At 48.3% G+C, this 22,672-nt stretch overlaps 2 protein-coding genes across 2 annotated transcripts; both read right to left on the bottom strand.

Annotated features, from left to right (window-relative positions):
* Positions 1-286: 286 nt before the first annotated feature.
* On the bottom strand, positions 287-11,617 carry LOC123084468 (putative disease resistance protein RGA1). Its single transcript, XM_044506056.1, has 4 exons — positions 11,478-11,617; positions 3,290-3,512; positions 2,328-2,677; positions 287-2,264 (listed from the first exon to the last, which is right to left on the bottom strand). The coding sequence occupies exons 1-4, from the start codon at positions 11,615-11,617 to the stop codon at positions 287-289; spliced, it is 2,691 nt and encodes an 896-aa protein (XP_044361991.1).
* A 7,187-nt stretch (positions 11,618-18,804) lies between these two features.
* LOC123084469 (L-type lectin-domain containing receptor kinase IX.1-like) lies at positions 18,805-22,304 on the bottom strand. The gene is made up of 2 exons (XM_044506057.1): positions 21,985-22,304; positions 18,805-20,509 (listed from the first exon to the last, which is right to left on the bottom strand). Exons 1-2 carry the CDS (start codon positions 22,302-22,304, stop codon positions 18,805-18,807), a joined length of 2,025 nt encoding a protein of 674 aa, XP_044361992.1.
* Between the last annotated feature and the right edge of the window lie 368 nt (positions 22,305-22,672).

Consider the following 22,672-nt stretch of genomic DNA (forward strand, 5'->3'; position numbering starts at 1 on the left):
TATTATTCGTCAGTATTACAAACCAGCCATTGGAAGCAAAACAAGCAAATATGGTGTCCATCATCCCAATTATTACAAACCATACAAAACCACAAATATTTATTGCAAACCATATGAAGAACGCAAATCTGGTGTTCACAGTTCCACATTATCATTGCAGATAGCCATGACTAGCTGGATCGCCCACATGGCTTGACAGGACGAGAATAGAACCCAGAGCCACAAATCACCACCTGGTCAATTGCCAGCATATCCTAGCGATGGCCACTCTTGTCTTCAGATGTTGCTATAGGGTAGAACCCCCCCTAAAACCAATATCCTTCACATCAACATGCTGAATCTTTTGCCAGTTTGAATGATCTTTTTCTTCACACGACCTCATGAAACTTTCATCACAGTCCTTCAATTTAAACTTCTGAAGAGACCCAGGAAGTTCTGGAAGGGATTTAAGATGCAAACATCGCAAAATCTTTAGGCGCTTCAGGTAACTAAGGTCCTTCATATTGTCTGGCAAGTGGTCCAAGCTGCAGCTCGAAATGGTGAGCTCACGAAGATGAATGAAGAAATTAAAAATCTCAGGAGCAGGTCCCTTGGATCTGCAGAGCCGAAGTTGATGTAGGTTCTTCGGGCCGCCATTCTGCTCACCCACCATCCAACTTGGGTATCTCTGACTTTCATAACCCCAGATTTCCAGACTTTTAAGACCCTTGGGTGGGCAAAGACCCTCAAGTACCTCTTCCTGAACTTCTAGGCAAGTCGGATCATTATACCAGTGCAGTTTCAGTCCTGTTAGTCTTTCCTTATCAACCAGCTTTGCTTCCTCGGCTTCCTCCTTGCTTTCAACATTTTCAAGACCGTTGATCTTCAGATTACCGCGAAGCTTGTTTAGGTTACTCAGCTGGTGTAACTCATACCCATGTCCCATCTTTACTCCAAAACATTCTAATGTTTGTAATGATGTTATCCTGCCCATGTTCGGAACATGCATTGTCATTTCGCCAATAATATGCCGCAAGTTGGTGAGGTTACTCATATTTGTACCAGGGGAAACTTGCACATCACTTGAATAACAAAACTTTAGCACCTGCAAATGGTAAAGATTGGCTAATGTTTTTGGAAAAACATGCCCTGCTTCGAAGATCACTAAACCAAGATAGCGTAAATGCTTTAAATGACCAATACTTTCAGGAAGTTTCAGATCGAAATTATCTTTCCATGCGGTTTCTACAGCTAGTACCCGCAATTTCTTCAGTTTCTTGAACACTTTCTCAAAGAATTTATTGTTAACTGGTGCAAGCCACTCTGTATCATCAACAATGAGAGTGCGTAGGTTTTCCAGTTCGAAAATGTCCTTGGTAACCATTGCTGCATTCGCAACATAAAGATGGCGAACATGACGAGGAACCTTTGATCTTAAGCCATTCTCGATTCTGAAGCAATCACTCCCTGCCACCTTCTCCGCTAAATCATGCATAAGATCATGGACAATATAGCAATCACTCCCTTGGTAATATCCTCCTGGTTGCACAAATGAGGTTGCCAGTAACTCGTGAAAGTAATCCCGACCAACAGCTTCCATGTCCTTCTCTGCATCAGTAGTTTGTATGAACCCTTCTGCCACCCACAGTTTAACCAACTCATCACGGTTGAGCCGGTGTCTTCTGGGAAAAATACTGCAGTAAGCAAAGCATCGCCTGACCTGCTCATCAAGATGCTGGTAACTCCACCACAGTGCCCCTGTCGTCTCATTCACAAGATCCCCATCTCGAACTTCTCTCCAAAACTCAACATCTTTTTGTCTTGCACGTAGTTGTCCTCCCACTGTGCTGGCTGCTAGAGGAGATCCTTTCAGCTTCTTTGCAATTTCAGCCCCAATAGTTTTGAGATCTATTTGATCTGGATCATCTGCATTTGCGTCTTCAAGAGCATAATACATGAACAGATTCAAGAAAGCTTCATCATCCAAGGCACGTATTGGAAAAACTTTACGTTTCACACCAGAACCTAGATCTGAAAATGCATCTTCATTTCGACTTGTCGCTAGGATCTTGCTTCCTTGCTTTCCAAGATTCAGTGGAGAAAGTAACCTCGCTAGCTTCTGTTCATGGACATCCTTATTGCACCAAATATCATCTAGTACCAAGAGAAAACGTTTGCCTTTCAGCTTATTCTCCAATTCGTTTTCTAACATATCAAGTCCACTGAAGGCACGGCATGAATTCTTATCTACAGCCTCTAACATCTCCCTGAAAATGTCACCCACACTGTAGTTCTGAGAAACATGAATCCACATAACAAGGTCAAAATAATCATTATCTTTCTCAGACTTGCAAACATGTTGTGCGAGGGTTGTCTTCCCAGACCCTGAAATGCCATAAATCCCAATTGCAGAGAAACATCTATTGTCACTTGAGCTTGGATTGACCTCATCTTTATCATGTAACATTTTTGCTATCTGGTCACGATCCTCATCTCTACCGGTTACCTTTTCTGTTGGAGTTGAAGTAGTGTGTGTCTGTATATTTCTGGCAGTTGAAGTTTCGCCCTTGCTTGGCGGCTTTGCCAGTGCAATAATACCCTGTGCTGCAACAATGAGTTCTTCTATCTTCGCAATATGATTTTTCAAACGACGATTTAAATCTCCCGTGAGAGTCAAACCGGGTTCAATACAAATGTCCTGCAAAAGCAACCAACATCATGAATTTCAAAATACAAGTTAAACCCAACATTTCTGGAACATTAGGCTGATAGGTGGGTAGATACATGTTGTAACGATGGGGGTAAAAATAGTAGATCTGCCTCATTTGCTTTGCATTTGAAATACATGTAAGAAAGATTAAAATCCAACGACCACTTTATTAAATATTCTAACATGGGAACGGTAAACCGTTAATATTTTACTAAATCTCCCAAATTGTAACTTGTGGGACCCCTTTGTTGGCCTCTGTTGTACTTTTCAATAGACAAATATTGATCATTAAACTCTTTTCATACAGCACCAGAAACAAATCTCTTCACCACGAAATTTTACAAGCAAATAATGGACTCGGACATTTATTATGTATCTAATCATGATAGGCTTTTTGACATTTCAGCAAAAAATTCCACCTTGAATTACTTTGGGGCAAATGTCTTCGCTATAATAATAATAAAAAATACACAGATAGGCCATTAACATGACCCAATCTATCAGATTCAAAGGAAAAAAACAGAATAAATTTACTAGGATAAAAGGTACTGTGCAGGTATGAGGAAATATGCATTTACATAGCTAGAGATTGAGGCTGACCTGGTTTGACGGGCCAGCTTCAGCATATGAAGCAATTTTGGTCCTCTTTGATGGAGACCTTTTCTGTTTGTCCAGCTTCTTTTGGTGACGAATATACTCCAGTTCATCAAGGATGTCTTCAATGTCATAGAAAGCAGATTTGAGACGCCTCACGGTCCACCCTAAGAATAGCCTGTGATTGATGGCATCCGCCGCTTCTAGAGTAAGTGTCAGGCGAGGGAGTTTTTTTTTTCGAAAAGGGGGGCTTCCCCGGCCTCTGCATCAGCATGATGCATACGGCCATCTTATTAAGCATAAAATAGTCCACAAAGTCTCCAAGTCTCAAGGTTGTCAACAAGAAAAGTAAGAAAAGGCTCACACAGAGCCCGAAGGCTAGATACACAAGCTAGCCAAAGCACTTATACATCACAGCCGTTTGGCTCCAAAATAGACAGGTAAACTAATTGCCTATCCTGTTACACGACCGCCATCCAAACCGGCTGAATATATCCCGAGCTACCATCTCCCATCGGATAGCAGCAGTAACCAAAAGCTCCCTGGCCTCCGTCGGAGTGAGTAGCGACCAGGAACGGATAAGAGCCGTTGCTCGGAAGATAACCTGCAAAACATGGATATTTGTTGATCTGTTAAAGACGAAGTCATTTCTGCAATTCCAAAGCGCCCACAAAAAAGCGCAAACCCCCAAGCGAATATATTTTGCTAACCCGGGCTCTACCCTAGTTAGCCATGTCCCAAACAACATGTTAACCGACCTTGGTGGGGTAATATTGAAAGCGACTTGAATAGTCGTCCAAAGAATTCTAGCTAGTGGGCAGTCAAAGAAAAGATGTTTAATGGTTTCACCCTGATCACAGAAACTACACCTAGTAGGTCCTGTCCAATTACGCTTAATAAGATTATCCTTTGTTAAGATCACCTGTTTATGTAGAAACCACATAAACACCTTGATCTTTAAAGGAACTCTGACGTCCCACACATGCTTTGAAGTAGGAATCGAGCTGGAATTAATAACATCAACATACATTGATTTAACCGTGAATCCCCCCGACCTAGTGAGATTCCAGCGTAATTTATCAGGTTGTTGAGATAGTTGTACCTGCATCAGTCTCCTAACTAGATGCAGCCACTCTTCCCAACGATTGCCCACTAACGATCTTCTAAACTGGATATCCAGGGGTATCGAGGCGAAGACCGATGCAACCAAAGCATCGCGCCTTCGAACTATACGATACAGAGATGGATACTGGATTGCTAGGGGAGCCTCTCCAAGCCAAGTATCCTCCCAGAATCTCGTGCTTGCACCATTACCAACTAAATTCTTTGACCTCTGAAAAAATGAAAGCTTCACTTTCATAAGCCCTTTCCAAAAGGGTGAATCAGTTGGTCTAACCGACACCTGAGCCAAAGTTTTGGTTTGGAGATACTTGTTACGCAGGATTTGAGCCCACATGGCGTCAGTTCCTGAGGATAACTTCCACAACCACTTACTAAGAAGGCACCGGTTCTTGACTTCGAGATTCTCAATCCCCATACCCCCTTGGTCTTTCGGTCTACAAATGATATCCCACTTCGCTAACCGATATTTTCTCTTAGGCTCCTCCCCCTGCCAAAAGAACCTCGATCGATAGAAGTCCAGTCGTTTCCTAACTCCAACTGGGACTTCAAAGAAGGACAAAAGGAACATGGGCATGCTCGTGAGCACCGAATTAATAAGAATTAAACGACCTCCATACGACATGAGCTTGCCCTTCCAACAACTTAGCTTCTTCTCGAAACGATCCTCAATACACTTCCATTCATTATTCGTGAGCTTGCGGTGATGAATAGGAATTCCTAAGTAGGTAAAAGGCAGCTCACCCAAACCACATCCGAACAACTGCTTGTAATCCTCTTGTTCCTCTTTGGCTCTCCCAAAGCAGAACAACTCACTTTTGTGGAAGTTAATTTTGAGCCCACTTAGCTGCTCAAACAAACAAAGCAGCAGCTTCAGATTTCTAGCTTTTACCAAGTCATGCTCCATGAAGATGATAGTGTCATCAGCGTATTGCAGGATGGATATACCCCCATCCACTAAGTGTGGCACCAGGCCCCCTATTTGGCCAACTTCCTTGGCTCTCCCTAACAACACCGCCAACATATCGGCTACTATGTTGAACAGAATAGGGGACATCGGATCTCCCTGCCGCAGGCCCTTATGTGTCTGGAAGTAATGACCGACATCGTCATTCACTTTTATGCCAACACTACCCTTTTGCGTAAAAGTTTCAATCTGGCTCCTCCAGCCCTCGTGGAAACCTTTCATACGCAAAGCTTGTTGCAGAAAAGGCCATTTAACTTTGTCATACGCTTTCTCAAAATCTACTTTAAAGATGACTCCATCAAGTTTCTTAGAGTGAATTTCCTGGAGCGTTCATGCAACACCACCACCCCTTCAAGGATGTTTCTGTCTGGCATGAAAGCTGTTTGGGATTGCTGCACCACAGAATGCGCAATCTGTGTGAGCCTATTAGTCCCAACCTTGGTAAAAATTTTGAAACTGACATTCAAGAGGCAGATAGGACGGAACTGCTCAATCCTGAGAGCGTCGGTCTTCTTTGGAAGCAACGTTATCGTTCCAAAGTTCAAATGAAAAAGTTGAAGCCGTCCAGCAAAAAGGTCGTGGAACATGGGTAGCAGATCCCCTTTGATGATATGCCAACATCTTTTGTAAAACTCCGCCGGGAACCCATCCGGCCCGGGAGCCTTATTGTTCTCCATCTGAGAGATGGCATCGAAAACCTCCTTTTCCGTAAACGGCGCAACTAGCATGTCATTATCAGCAGCAGTTAATTGAGGCACATCCTCAGTCCTGGACTCATCGAGGGACACAGCGCTATCCTCCGGCGGTCCAAATAACTGCTTGTAGTATTCGGTGATGTATAACTTAAGATTATCGTGACCAACAATTGTGCCTTCATCTTGCTCGAGCTGAAATATTTTTTTCTTTCTGTGTTTGCCATTCGCAATCAGATGAAAGAATTGAGTGTTCGCATCCCCTTGGATTACTTTGCGAACCTTTGCTCTGAGCGCCCACTTCAGCTCTTCTTCGCGGAGAAGTTCGTTCAACCTCTTTTCCGCATCAATCTTACAGCACATATCCGCAGATTGAAGAACCGCTGATTCAGCTTTAACATCTAGGTATTGAATAATCTCCAGGAGTCTGTCTTTCTCAACCTTATAAACTCCACTTAGATGTTTAGCCCAACCTCGAAGAAAGCACCTCAAATGCCTAATCTTATTCTGCCATCTCTCGACAGGCGATCTACCCCTAGACTCTCTAGCCCACTCTCTGGCAACAATATCCAAGAAACCTTCTCTTTCAAACCATGTCGTTTCAAAGGAGAAAGTATTCTTGTTTCCCACATGCCTTGGCTCCCCTGAGTCAACAAATAGCGGTGTGTGGTCCGAAATTCCTCGCGTTAGAGCCTGCACCGTGACCAGAGGGAACTTCTGCTCCCATTCGGCACTGGCAAGAACCCGATCCAACTTCTCATATGTCGGGTTTGGTAAAGAGTTAGCCCAGGTAAATTGTCTACCAGAGAGTTCGATTTCTCTCAAATCCAAACTCTCAATGATGGTATTAAACATAAAGGACCATCGCCCATCAAAATTATCGTTATTCTTTTCATCCCGCCTCCTAATAATGTTGAAGTCCCCCCCAACCAGGATAGGGAGTTGTTCGGACCCACAAATTCGAACCAGGTCAGCCAAAAATTCAGGTTTAAGCTCAGGTTGTGCAGCCCCGTAGACCGCCACCAACACCCAGTTAAACCCATCTATTTTGGACCTGACTCTGAATTTCACTGCAAAGTCACCCATAACAACACTCCGGACTTCAAGGGAATCACATCTCACACCCAGCAAGATGCCCCCAGACCTCCCTCTTGGAGGAAGACAATGCCAATCGAATTCCACCCCTCCCGACAACGTGTTAAGAAACTGAGGTGCAAAATTATCCCTACCAGTTTCAGAGAGAGCAATGAAATCTAAACGGTGCTCTAAAGATGCCTCCGCTAGAAACCTACGTTTAGCCAAGTCCTTAAGACCTCTGCTATTCCAGAATATTCCTTTCATAGGTCATCATGGAATTTTTTGGCCTTACGAATTCTAGCACTCCTGCGTACCGCGGATGCAGGGTACACCTTCCGCTTCCACTTACGTTTAGGAATGTTATCACCTGTAGCCCGGTCCTCATAACCGTGCTCTGGTTGAACATGAGCTGCATCATCTACCTGGAGTTCATCCTCATCAGGCTCCGCAGACGGAGGAACAAGATCCGCGCAGAATTTATCAAGCACCCTAACACCCAAGGCCTCAATCTCCGCATCATTCAAAGGTTTTACAGCCGCTAGGTTTCTAATAGACTCCAAGGCCCGTTCCGCTTCCAAATCTAAAAGATCATTAACCGAGTTTTCAATTTCCAAATTATTATTCCCAAGAGACACCCCCACTTGGTTTGCATTATTAATAATCTCATCCTTAGAGAAATGCAGAATAGAATTTGAAACATTAACTGACATACCTGTTGTGCTCTCCACATCACGCAGCTTGGCCGCCCGCATAGCGCACCTCTGCTGCAAATCATCAACCTCCGGAAGGTCCTGGAGACGAGAGCTCGTCCGCCTCCTCTCGGAAGCAGGGTCTCGGATCCCTCCGAACGCGATCACCTCCTCCCGAGTAGCGGCTCCCGGAGTAGGTCTGGGAGAGGGGGACCGCGTAGGAGATGTGGAGATGCCTGACGGAGCTGGCACCAGGGCCTCCTGCCCTAGTCCGACCCCCCCAGCCGACGCCGTGGCAGCCGTGCGCTCCACCTGCAGGACCGCCGTCGGTACTAGAGGGTCAGGGGCCACCTGCCCCTGACGCCTGCCTAGCACCTCCGGCGACCCCACCACCAACGAGGCTCCCGCGAGACGGACCTCCAGGGCCTCCTGCCCCAAAGATATGTCGCCCCGGCTGGACACAGGTACCTGCGCCGCCTGCTGTGAAACAGAAGAATGAGAGGGAGTCGTGGCCACCTGCCCAGACGCCCCTCCCCTCCGCGAGGAAACCGAAGACCTAGATCGCCCTGGCGACTCCTGAGGCTCCACCTCTTGAACAACACGGGCACTGAAGCTGGCCGACTGCCGGGGTGACCGCCCAAAGTCCAAGACCGGTAACGAATGCTCGAACGCATTGTCAGAGTCAACCCGATCACTCCACAGACGAGGAGGCGCCGACGACGGCAGAAAAGATCCAAACCGCAGTGAGTTATGAGGCAAAGACGAAGCCGGGGACTGCTCCATCCCGGCTCCGTTCTCCGGCTCCTGAGCAGCAGGCCCCGATCCATTGGGCTCCTGTGCTGCCTCATCCGCCTGCTCCCTGGGAGCACCTGTATCATCACCCCCATCGTGCATATCCACGTCAGTGCCAGCAGCAACCTCAGCAAACAACTCTGCATCCTCAAACTCAATATCAAGTGGAAACACCTCGCCTCTATAGGTCCAGTTGATGACGTCCGGGACATACTCAATATCCAGAATGCTAACTCGCAGTCGAGCCACCCCCTGAGCTCTAGTGAACGCCATATCCACTTTCTCCGTCTTACCAACCATAATCCCCAAACTAGCCACCACACGCACATCAGAAAGAGCCTCAGACGGTGCCCCCGAGAAACGCAGCCACACCTGAGTAAGAGGCTTCCCCTTAGGCTCAACTTTCTTCCACTCGTGGAACTCCAAAATACCTTTGGTGCCTGGCACCTTACACATCCCAAAGCTCAACAAACGCTGCAAGTCCTCAATCGAAGGAAACTCCACTCTGAATACTCTATCCTCAACGGGTACAAGGTCCCACTGAAAATCACCCGGAGCCAACTCCTGAAGTCTCTGCACAATCTGAGCCTGGGAGACATCTCCCTGTGTCACCTTGACCAAACCAGAAGTAAGGCTCTGTGTATCAGCTGGGATCTCCCTCGCAGCCGCTGACTCGAAGAACATCAGCTCCGCACAGTACACACCATATACAGTAAGAGCTGGAATATGGTCCCTCAGCAAAGGACAATCCCCTGAAGCATGCGCAGGCTTACCACAAGATTCGCACATCTGGGCCACACACTCCGCGATGAAGTGCCCCTTCTCTCCGCACCGGTAACAAAGCATTCTCTCTTTCTTCCGAGCGTACTTGGATGCCCTCTCAGAATCAGCCACTTGAACCACCTCAGCCTCCTTCGCAATCTCAGGAACCTCAGCAACCGCAAGTGCATTCACCACCTCCATCGCCTGGGGAGGTAGCTCCTGTGGTGTCTGATCAGTCTCCATCGCCGCCCCGTCAGAGTCAACATGTCTAGGGGGAGGCGGCCGGCGGAACCTTCCGCGGCCTCCACCACGACCACGGTATCCGCGATAACCTCCTCTGTGCCTGTTATCAGGTCCTGAGGCCCCCTCAACGAAGCCTCCATCCGGCCCCAGGAACGGTCTCTCTGCAGACCCGTCACTCTGCCAAGCATAACCCCGACCTCCTCCCGCTGAAGATGAGCCCCGATGCTGGCCTACTCCATACGCATCAAACCCGTCATCACCCCACTTGCCTCGAGGTGCATCAGTCGGTCTCCCACTGGTATTACTCTGATTACTCTGAACCTGATTCTGCCCCGAACGATTCTGCGCCTGACGAACCGCAAGGTGTGGCGGGGGTGCACGCTGACCCCCGGTAGTTGCCGCCACCGGATCAGCAGCGACACCGGCAGCCACCGTGGCCCCCGGCGTCTCGGCCCTCAGAGCAGCCATCCCCGCCGCCGACGCGTTACGAGCCGGCACCACCGGCGGTGCAGGGCGAGGAGCTCCACGGCCAGTATTAACCATACCAGTCGTCATCGACCCAGGAGCCGGCGCCGCCGGCGGCGGAGGGCGAGGGCCTCCCCGGCCGACCCCAGCAGCATGAGATGGCACCGGGGGTCTATGCGCTGCCCGGCCAGCCGTCGTTGGCTGCGCCTCAGGAGCCCGAACTCCCGGAGCGCCCAGCTGCTGCCGCGGCTGGAGAGCGCCTCCACGACCTGCAGCACCCGACGCAAGTGCCGGCGGCTGCTGTCCGGCCGGCGGTCGAGCCCTTCCAGCCCCCCCCCCCCGCGGTACTCGCAGCAGGAGGGGGTCCCGCTCCACGTCCAGCCATTAGCAGCGGCGGGATCCTCCTCGCCCTGCCCGATCCACACTGCGGGAAACCACGACTCCCCTGGCGATGAACCCTAGCGGCACGTACCGACTGCGCTGGGACGATCGAAGGATCGGACGTGCATGGCAGAAAACACTCAACGGACCGGCCTTGATAGACATAATGGGCCTCATACCCATTATTGTCCGGCCCATTGGCAACGAGGCCCGAAGGCTCCCGATCCAGCCCGGCCGCACCAAGCAGCTGAGCGAGCGCGGTCGCCCTCGTCGATCGAATCTCGGTCGCCGTGGCCTCCATGGCCGGCGCCGGCGGACGCACATTCCGGGACAACAACCTCCGTCCTTTCTTCCTCTTAACCGTAACCCACGCATCCGGTCGGATCAGATCAAACACAGTGAGCTTCGGCAAACATACCTTGGGTAAAGGTCCCTTCCATGGACGAAGCGCCGACGGCGCCGTCCTTCTATGCACGATCCGGCGAACAATCTCGATCTTCTCTCCATCGTGCAGCCCCTCACGAGCCAGATCGTCTCTGGGAACCACCTTGTCCACCGTGGTCGCTACTTCCTCTTCCGAGTAACCTGAATGAAAGAATTCACAGATTAGGTCCGACGGCGTAGGAGACGGCGGTGACTCCTCCGGCGGCTCCGCTCCATCCTCGTCCGCATCATCATCGTCAGATCCGGCGAGGGCCCAGAAGCGACCGCCCACCCGGCGGCGATCGCCGGCATCGGGCGGTGGCTCCGCCGTCGGGCGCGGAGATCGCCCCGGATCGCCTCCCTGTCGCCTAACGGTCATTCGTAGGGTTGTGCCACATGGCATCCTCTCTGTAGTTATATTAGTGTCATATATGATAAACAAGCAAGCAACAACTAGATCAGATGAAAATAGAGCGTTGTTTGATTATTCTGCATAGCTGCACTTATTCACTTGGCTTCCACACAAATGCTTTGGTAAAATTGAGGAGTTTAGTTTTGTTTTGCACCACCTCAGGCGAGGGAGTACATCCGTCAACAAATGGCGAAGCGTCTCTTCTTTGTCGAATTTGCAGTAGGACAAGACTTTGTCTAGAAGCTTGGAGATAATAGGTGACATGATCCATCCTGCGACGGATATGCCCCACGCAACACCTTGGACCGCCATTGACGCTTTTTAGAGGTAGGATGGAAGACATGAGAGCATTAGGCCATGCTTTTCAGAGAACCAACCTACGAAATGGCTATGTGTCTGTTCTAAGAACCAGGCTGACGCTGGTCAGAGAAGAGAGAAAGCTTTGGCCATCATCACAGGTACAATAATTAAGCCAAGGAACCAGAAACCATAATGTAATAAACGTGGGGATCACGCCCTGTGGAAGAAAGTCAAATTAAGCAAAGGAAGCAACTTGGCATGTATAATATCACGTGAATAGTTAAGGAAGTTTCGGAGCTCTAAGTAATGCTTAGAATACAACTAGCTAGTGGCATGCTGCCCTGCTGGCACCTAATTAAAACACATAACAATAAACAATTGAGAGGGAACTGGTTTGTATTAGAATAATATACTGGGGTATGGAGTTATAGTATGCATCTACGCCGGCTCAGTTGACTTCCATCATGGTAGGAAGTTTCCATTCATGTTCCCAAAAATTGAGGGTTTTTTTTTAAAAGGAGGTTAAACCCCGGACCTCTGCATCAATTGATGCATGCAGCCATCTTTATTGATTACTCCACAAAGGTCTGACAAGAACATACATCAATCCACCCGAAGGCACCACTCACACCTACAAACTCGATAATGTGAAGTGCTCTCACTTCCCATATCTAAAACCGGTGTCGTCGCCATTCCATCCACATAACGCGCAGCCCACCTAAAGCGCACACCACATGCATATGTTTTAGAAGCCGCCATCATCATCGAACCACTTACCCATCTTCAGGAGAGAGATCCGCATCATCCTTGCCAGTACGGACATCCGTCGACGCCACCATGGCGCCCAATGACGCCACTGTCCTGCGCTCGTCCGTCCAGGCGTGGAGACTCTAGAAGATCCATCGTGCGTAGCACCTGCCAACCAGGCATCACTTAGCGTAGCACCTGTCGGCCAGGCACAACTTGACAGCTCCACCGAAGCTCCGTGCAAGACGAAGCCGCTCCACCTCGTGCCTCTGTCTTCCAGCGCTGCTCCACAAACGATACTCCCAAGAGAGAAACGGCACCGTAGTACCGCCATCGTTTGATCTGGAAGACCAGATCCTAGGGTTTCCCCCAAAGCAGCACGAGTGGGTCGACAACAGGTACACGACGATGCCTTCACCAAGGTAACGGCGCAAAACTCCACCATCCCCCGCCAACGGCTCGGGTTTCACCGGCAACTATGTCTGCCTGACTCGTAGCCGGGACTAGATGACGAATCTCGAGATCCGACCACCCAGCCCCCGGCCGGCCATCTTTGACGGAAGAGATGACCACCACCGCTAGCTGCACCGGTTAGAACAGATCTAATCGGAGGTGCCACCGACGCGACTACCAGGTCCTCCATGCTGCCGCCGCCGATCCAAAGGCAGGTGGCGCGCCGCCACCACGCCCGCGGCCTGCGTTGCCTCCGATGCAGCCGCGCCCCAGCCATCGCCGTCGCCAACACTGCCACCACAACCATCATTAGGACGCCGGTCGGCCGCCACACCGCCGTAGTCCAGATCTTGGCCGTCATGAACCGGATCGGCGCTGCCGCAGTCTAGATCGGGGTCACACCCTCGAGCCAGGGCGCCCCGCGTCACCCTATGACCCGCGAGAGGGAGGAGTGTCTCCGCCGCCGCCGTCGCACGCACAGTCTATGCCCGGCGCCGACCACCGGCGGCGGCGGAGAGGAGGGAGAGGAAGGAGCGGTGACCCGGCGGCTAGGGTTGGAGCCCCTCGGTCGCCCGCGCCGGGGGGGGGGGGGGGGGTACGGAGGGGAGGGGAGAGATCTCCCACAAATTGAAGTAGAAACAGCTTCCTGCTACCACCTTGGTATGTGTTTTGTGCATGAATCAGTCTTGATAGGACTGCGTAGTTATATACTGCTCCTACAGCTACCAATGTAAAAGTCAGTTATGAGGAAAATAACTCTTGAAATGTTCTCCATAACTCTTTGTCCAATTTCTCGGAACTGGCAGATTTGTAAAGAGATTAATCATGACTACATAACGCAAGCACTCGTGCACAACAGGTACAGGGATTAGCACAAGAAAATCTTGAATTCATTGTTTGAGAATGACTCATTGCAGTCTCACACTAGTGTGCCAACAGCAGAGTTTAGTTAACTGAAAAGACTCTGATAGAAAACTACGGGCGTCCACCCCACCGACCACGGCCATTGAATTTATTTATAAAATGCAACTTTTTACATTACGTTGCCCTGGTTTCAGCGGTGAAGTGGCTTCATCGCCTGCTTCTACATCATCATCCTTCTCCTCAAGGTCATCTCTCTGGTTCTTCGTCCCATGCAATGGACCTTGATACTGCGAACCTGATCCCTAACTTCTCCTTGCTACCGACCATCTTATACTCTCTTTGAAAGGTAGGCGGCCATCTGCATCTCTCTCAGCCGGGCAGGGATATAAAGCTCCTGACTGACCCAACAATCCACATGAGAAGAAGAAATATGGAAGATTTTCAGCGATGCACGAACATTTTTTTTGAAATTTCTGTACAATTTTGTAACATATGAATATTAGCATTTTATAAACAAAATTTGTCAAGGCGGATATTTTCTTGAAAATTTGAACAAATTTTTAGAAGCGCGGTGATTTTTTTGAAAAAGAAAAAGGAAACATAAAACATAAAACAAAAAATGAATTGGAAAAAAGATAAAGACATAGTGGGAAGAAGACTGCTTTGCTACAATACCGGTCGCTAAGGGATAGTTCTAGTAGTATGCGTTTTTGTAGTTAGACACTAAAGCTTATCAGCTCACGTGCCGAGAACGAGGTCATCAATGGGAGTTTGATGACTCGCCCTGCCACTTCTTTTTTGATGAAATTTTCCCTGTTTGCGGGCGCGACAAATGGGCCGGCCCAGTCGGTCGGTCTGTGTGTGGTGCCGTCTATATGGCTCCATTCCCCGAAAGGTGAACCCTATTTGCCGCGCATGACCGTTAAACAATCGCGGCTTCGCTGAAGCGAAGCCACCGGCTGACACGGGCAACCGGTTTTGGGAACCTTCTAAAAGGTTCCCTAAGTGTTTTTACTGTTTTGTTTTCTCTGTAGGTTTGTTTAGTTTTCTTCATGTTTCTATTTTTTGTTGTTTTGCTTATTTCTTTATTTATTTTTACCTTTTTTCTATTTCTTTTTACTGTTTCCTTTTGGTTTTCCATAAATTAAAAACTTCCATAAATTGTTCAAAATTTTCAATATCTGTTTGAACTTTTAGAAAATATTTGAAATTCCAAATTTTGTTCACATTTTGTAGATTTATTCACGTTTCAAAAAATGGAATTCCAATAAAAATTGAAATTCCAAGTTTTTTATTTTCCAAAATGTGTTCATGTTTTTTTTTTGAAAAAACCCATCTTATTGGAAAAAATGTTCATCATACATTGAAAAAATGTTCACTATACAAAAATGTTCATTTTGTTAAGCGGGCATTTGCAAAAATTTCACTGTATATTTAAAAAATGTTCAGTGTGTAACTAAATAAAGTTCACTATAAACTAAGAAAATGTTCGGTGTGTACTTTAGATTCGCTTTTATAAAACTTGTTCAGATTTCGAAATTTGTTCATGATTAAAAGAAATGCTAGCAATAAAAAATCTAACTTTTTTTAGATTTTGATTTTTTTCCCATTTTTATGAAATTTATTCACATTTGTTTTTAAAAAATATTAAAAAAGCTAGATATTCCAATTTAATTAGTACTTTAAGTTCAGTGCTGCATTTAAGTCGTGATCCGTCCCTAGTTTGGTTGGCCTGCACACACAGTGTGCCTGGCATGATCCATCCCTAGCATGCATGGCGAGGTTGTGAGTTCGATTCACACATATAAAAATACATGTAATAATTTTTGAAAGGTCTGTACTGCCCTTTATACGTTTAGGAGGAGTGTTGTACTGAAGCGTGACTCTTATAACATTTTTATTTTTACATCTCATTATCACAAAATTTAATACTATTTACATTATATATGACAATATTTAACACATGTTTACATTGCAATACTTGAAACTTTAGACATTTCTAGTAAACAACACAAACTTCCATCATGAAAATAATATTTTAATTTTCAAAGAGTATTCAATGTTGTTTTGTTGAAATAAATTATATCGATCTAAATCAAAAAAAAAAATCGCATGCATACATCAGTGGATTATTTTATTCCATTTGTTTAGAGATAAGAGAAGAAGGACATATGTTGGATCTAGTTTGGATGGCCTGCACACGCAGTGTGCCTGGCCCTGTCGTTTCTATATACATTATAGTGCATTTGTACATGTTTTATCTCTAAATATTTTGATGGAGGATCCTACACAATGCATGAGTATAAGAAATATGTTGTGATTATTTCGTCACCATTTTTTTGTAGGAATTTTATCACCAATTTCAATATTAGCCTATTTATTAGTTTGGTGATCTTCACTTCCATTCTTGAACCGGGAGGATGTTTAGTGATGTTTCATTGACGTTTGGTTACATTCTACTTTATACATCTGTCGGTGAAACAGATATTAGTGGACGGGTTCTTTTGTATACAAGAACACAAATTGTCTTGTCTTGGTAGGTATGCGGCAATCATATCATCGGAGTTCAGACTCTAGAGTTGACATATGGGATTAAATAAGGCAATCTAGTCGAATCGAAATGCAATTACAAGAGGGCATGTAATACACAAAATATCTATCAAATACAAAAGAAGAGTTAGCCCCAAACTGCTCGTGGTAGTATAAAAGATGAAATAAATGGTACTGCTAAAGTCTTAGCAAGAACAAAAGGAAACTAAAAGTGAGCAGAGCAAAACCCTTTCTCAATGCATATATATAGATTCACCCCTGTACCTATTTCCTATAATCTAATATATTTCCTGTTGTATATATATCCTCTTATTCTTCGTGTTGTATGGATTTTATTGTGGAAATGAAATCCATTTGAATGAAATTCAAATTAACTGAAGCTTGAACAAGCAGCTAATCCCCATCTCCCTGTGACGGTATTGTGATAATCTCTCCAAAGGAGGGACCCATAAAAAAAATTCGACACCTCTTGGCAATGGCCTCCTTGGCCCATGCTGTGGGTTGTGTTTATTTTCATAAAAGCTCAACCGAAAGCGATAAATTAGAACCTTCTCCTCAGGATTCGCCGGCAGCAATCGCCCAATGACGCAAATAACACCCAGCGTGAATCACGACGTCGGGAACGACATGGGCATGATGAAGGGTGGCAGGAACGGAGCCCGGCAGAGCGGGCAGGTGCGGTGGCCGTGAGCGGACCAGCGGTTGAGGCAGCCACAGTGAAAGACGCGTCGGCACCCCGGTGGTTGGCGCACACGCGCGGCACCGTGGAAGTCGCTGAGGCACAACACGCAGCCCTCCAGAAGGATTAGCGTCTTGGCGCTGGACGCGGAGAGCTCATTGAAGTGCACGGCCGGGCAGTGCTCCTCGAGGCCATGGTCGTCGTGGTACTGCCACTGATGGTGGTTGTCCTCGTTCAAGTCGGAGGTGTTTGGGTGCTAATGGAAGCCGAGGTCGTGGTGGTCGGTGCTGGCGCCTGCGAGGCGGAGCAGCCAGGAGGAGAGGCGGCGGAGGTGGGAGAGCAGGAGGACGGGGTTCGGCAGCAGCCTGGGGACCTCCAGGTCAGAGTTTTGGATTTCGTCTGAGATTTCCGATTTTCGTCCGAAATCCGTCAATTTTGTCAAGGCCCGGTATAAATATGGGCCGGCCAAAAAATTCGGCCCTTTTTGAACTTTTGGTGCGGCCCATGGATCCACCGTAGGCCACAGATGTCCCCGATGGTATAAAAGGCCATCCTGAACCCTTCGAACCCTAATTTTATCCTTTCGTCCTCCACTTTGTCGCCGCTGAGCCTGGCCAATAAATCAATGTTGGAGTCACTAACTTGATATTGGAACTTCCAAAAGGCATGCCAGCCAGTACTCCATGCCAAACCGAAGTGGTGCTAGGAAGGGATTGGGATGGAATCATCCCACCATAGATCGCCAATATAGTCATTGGGAGGCCACCCATGCTGCGGCACAGATCTGGTCGCTCCACTACACACCGGCGTGAACCAACCTGCAACATCCACCATGTCCATGGGGCGGGATGAATAGAGGTAGATGTTGCATAGCTTCATGTTGATGGAAAAATCCGGCGCACGCCAGCCCCATCAGCATTGTCTTGCACCGGGAGCAGAATACTTGGTGACGCCCATCAAAGTCAGATGCGCCGCCACCCCGACGCCGCATGTACCACGCGCAGGGCCATCGTCGCTCCTGCCGCATCATCCCCTGTGCAATGATTTGATGCTAATAGTTGTCGTGCCGCTGGAACATCATCCCGCACCGCTAGGGTTTCCACTCGTAGACAACGTGCATAGCAAGCAACACCTTCATTGCATCCCACCCTGCCTTGGAGAAGACACCCCGTCAACTCATACGACCACATTAGGCCACTGGGAGACCCACCAAACGCCGCTATCACGCCACTATGCAACGGCTAGCTTGGAGAAACAATCTAGGAGATGCTACAAATTGAAGCATAACGAGGACCATGGAGTAGAAGATATTGCCAAGGGAAGAGTTGCAGTTCCCTTGGCAATACCCGGCTCTGGGTGTACTTGTCAATACCCAAGCTCGTTGTGGACACGTTTTATGTTCTCAGAGTTTCTTTCCCCACGTGTGTAAGTTGCATCTCCTCACTCTCCCATGTGTCTTCTCTATGCAAAGACAATAATCCTAAACACACGGAACCCAGGCTCCTTCCATATATCTAAAACTAACCCTGTAAAACCCCTGTAAAGGTCCATTAATGTAGCATTAACGATGCGGGGAAGATAGAAGTGTAATACGAAAATTGCTCCTTTACTCTACAGTCTACACCCAGTTGGAAAAGCTAAGCACAAGAGAGGATCTGGTTGTGCTTAAACCATCATGTACAAGGAGATAATTAAGGCACGAGAGACAGACGATGATCTGGTTCTACACAATTCCAAATGGCACATCCCTCTTTATGTAGCTGTACTGTACGTGGGAGCTCCTCCCGCTCAGCTACGTAATGCATGATGGTTACGCTGTACTAGTAGTTTGTGGCTGAAGTGGCGCAAGGAGAAGAGCTGGATGGATGCTCAACCTGTTGTGGAGGAACTGGTTGTCGTCCAACGTTCACCGCCCCATGGAAGAAGAATAAACTCCGGCACGGCCTGTCGAACCATCAGCATCAGCATCAGGGCCTGCAACGCTCGTGGAGAATGTCGGCACGGGCATCTTTCGAGGAAGAACAGGCAATGGAGCCTCAAGCTGAAGCACGCCTAGCGCTTGCTTGATGGACGGCCGCACACCGCGGTCCGGGTGCGCGCACCAGAGACCCACGACCAGCACGCGTTGCATCTGCGCTTGGTCCAAGTCGCCGTCCAGCCGCTTGTCAGCAGCCTCCAGAGCTGCGCCCCGGCCGTAGAGGTCCCAGACCCACTCCAGCAGGGAGGGCTTGACGGAGTCGTCCCGGGGCCTCCTGCCGCAGCACATCTCCAGCAACACGATGCCGAAGCTATAGACGTCAGATGCGGTGCTTGCTCTGCCGGAGGCCGTGTACTCTGGGTCCATGTACCCCATGGTTCCTGCCAGAACCACGGTCGGCAAGCTGCTCCCGTGGTCGAGGAGCTTCGCAAGCCCGAAGTCGCCGAGCTTGGCACCCAAGGACGCGTCCAGCATGACGTTGCTGGGCTTGACATCCCTGTGCACCACGCATTTCTTGCACTCTACATGCAGGTAGAGCAGTGCCGAGCCAAGCCCCAGCGCGATCTCGTACCTGCTCGGCCACCGCAACACGCTGCCACCCTTGCCGTAGAGGCGGGCATCAAGGCTGCCGTTAGGCACCAGCTCGTAGACGAGCAGGAGCTCGCCGTTGCTGTGGCACCAGCCGACGAGCTCGACCAGGTTCCGGTGTCGTAGGCGGCTTATGATGGTGACCTCGGAGACATACTCCTTCCTCCCCTGCCGGGAGCTCTTGGATATCCTCTTGACGGCGACGTCGACACCCAGGTCGCTCAAGGACCCCTTGTACACCGACCCGAAGCCACCTTCTCCGAGCTTTCCATCCTCGGAGATGTTGTTGGTCGCAGCGGCCAGTTCGCCATAGCGAAATCGCCTTGGGCCGGCGCCATTTTCGAACTTGAGCTCGTCGTCCATGCTGCAAACTTCCAAGTCCGCTATCGCCTGCTCCTCGTTCATCCGCCGGCGCCTCCTCATCATTAGAAACCACCGGATCAACACGCCCACAAAGGCAACTGATATCAGCATGGCAGCGCCAGCTGCCCCGGCAACCACCCAGATCATACGTTTTGAGGGAAAATGAGGGACCTTATTGGGCATCGGCCGTGTTCCCGCAGGCACCAAATTCATCTCCATCAATGTGGAGTTGAAAGACCATGCGAGCACACGGTGCAGCTCCGTGGAATACCCGCTAGCAGCAGAGAACCCGATGGCCACCTCCGGGGGGAGCAAGCTCTTCAGGTCAACGGTGCTGTTGAGCTCGTACCTCATGCCGCCATCAGTGCGCTCCAGTTGTAGGGCGACGGCGAGAAGTTTCATGCTGCTGTTGTAGCTCACCAGCGCAATCATGGGCTCGCTACGATCCGTGAGTGTGCCCATGGGCAGCACCTCCACGGCGGTCGAGTTGATGGAGTTGACGTCGATCCCGATGTGATCGGTGTACGGGTCCCAATCATTGTGGAACGTGTCGAATTCCACCGCTACGACAGCCGGAGTGGCATTGGTGCTTCCGTCGACGAGACCGAGGTACTTGCCGCCATGGTAGGGCGGCAATTCTGGCGGGTAGGAGGATAGGAAGAAGGCGATCCCGTCGCTGGCACTGGTGGAAAAAGGGCCTTTGGTCGCGGTTCGCAACTGCCATTAGTCGCGGTTGCGCAACCGCGACCGCACGGGCGCGACTAAAGGCCCCCCCCCCTTTAGTCGCGGTTGCTTAAAAACCGCGACTAAAGGCCCGTCCACGTGGGCGCCAGGTGGCCTTCGGGGCGGAGGACCTTTAGTCGCGGTTCTTGTGGCTAACCGCGACTAAAGGCCACCACAGGTTTTTGAAAAAAAAATTGAATTTTTTTCTTTCAAATTTCTGAATTATTTTAACCTCTAGTCTCTAATCACCACCCCTCATCACTTCTCAATTTATTCTTTTATCACCCCTCATCATTCCAAATCATCTAACTTCCCAACCGGTCACCCATCCCTCTCACTACTCCAGCCCAAGCACGCTTAACTTCCGGGTTCTATTCTCCCACGCTCCAAGTCTGCACTTGTTGTTTTCCTGACAATAATAAGATGTCAATCCTATTAACCTTCAGGAATTTTGCTTGAGCATGAAGTGACACATTTCACTGTTTGAGTTTGAAACTATTGTTTTAAAAAACAATAATTATTTAGTAACACTAATATTTCTTGAATAATTAGTTTGACCATTGTTTGACCACAGTTTGACCACAGTTGACCACAGTTTGACCAGATTTGACCAAAATTGAAATAATTAAAATAATTATTTAGTAACACTAATATTCTAGAATAATTAGTTTGACCATTGTTTGACCATAGTTTGCCCACTGTTTGAATATTTTTCAATGTTTTCCACTCTAGATCTTACAAGCCCCGTAACTTTTTTTCTATTAGGTTTTTGAGGATTTTGAAAATGTTTAACGGGGTTCCCCCCGGTTAAATTTGGATGTAACTTTTCGAGTAGATGATTTTTCATATAAAAAACTTTTTCATCCGAGTTAGTATGCAAAAGTTATGCCCATTTTTACAAATTTCAGAGAGATTTTGCAAATAAAGTCAAAATTCACATTTGCAAATTTTCCCAACAACTAGACCACATATCACATGAGAAACTTATTTTCTTTTATTTTTTTGACATTTCCATTATTTTCTTTTATTTTTTTTAAAACTGAAAAGGCGATCCCGGGGGGGGGGGGGGGTAGAGTTTGAAAATGGGACCTTTAGTACCGGTTCGTGGCACGAACCGGGACTAAAGGTCTCAACCCCATTAGTTCCGGTTCGTGCCACAAACCGCGACTAAAAGGGAGGAGCTTTAGTCGCGGTTGGCCTGGCCAACCGCGACTAAAGGCCTTTGGGCACCTTTAGTCACGGTTGGCCTGGCCAACCGCGACTAAAGCCCGCGAGCGCCCTGGGCCCAGGCATTTGGTCGCGGTTCATCTGCCGAACCGCGACTAAAGACTTCATTAGTCGCGGTTCCTACAGTTTCGCGACTAATGGGGCTGGACGGAAGCCTCTTTTTCTATCAGTGTGGGTTTGTATGTGACACCGGAATGTCCGGGTAACTGCTTGATGGCGAAGGAGAAACGCGTCGTGAAACTTGTCACCTCGCCGGTGGCCTTGTCCCAGAGGAGCATTGGCTTGCTATATGTGGCCCGGCCCACTGCGTTGGATACTCCTTCCACTGTAGGGTCGGGATTCTGGGTGAGCTCTATCAGGCTAACATCTTTTTGTGCAAGAGTTGCAGTTCCAACAGTTATGATGTTGGAACCATCGAAAGTGCGAGGGTCGGAGAAGTTGTAGCTGAATGACAGTGGTCTACAGGGAGGTAGCGTGGATATGAACAAGAATGAGATGAGGAGAGGGACAACTGTTGTTGAACTCATTGCCACTACCATCAATTTGGGAAGAAACACAAATGGCCGGCGCATGGGATGAAGAAGAACCACTCCACATGCTTGTAGCCAGCTAGCTACTTAAGTTGAAATGAATCTCACACATCAAATAATCCTCTCCGCTCACGTCTGTCCTGTCAACACGACAACAACGTGCATGGGAGCCCACCATTCACTGATTAACTACCTGCAACTTTATCTTTTAGTTAATTGTTCACTAGTTTGGCTTATGGAAGAAAACATCAACAAAATGAGTGCATTGGTGATCTTATAAAATTTACCTTGAGCTTGGTCATGATGTATTTAAAGAAAAAATTTCAAAGTTTGTTGATGTGTGTCCTTTTAATATTGATCATGAC

Source organism: Triticum aestivum, chromosome 4A (genome assembly GCF_018294505.1).
Source record: "Triticum aestivum cultivar Chinese Spring chromosome 4A, IWGSC CS RefSeq v2.1, whole genome shotgun sequence".
Taxonomy (NCBI): Eukaryota; Viridiplantae; Streptophyta; class Magnoliopsida; order Poales; family Poaceae; genus Triticum; species Triticum aestivum.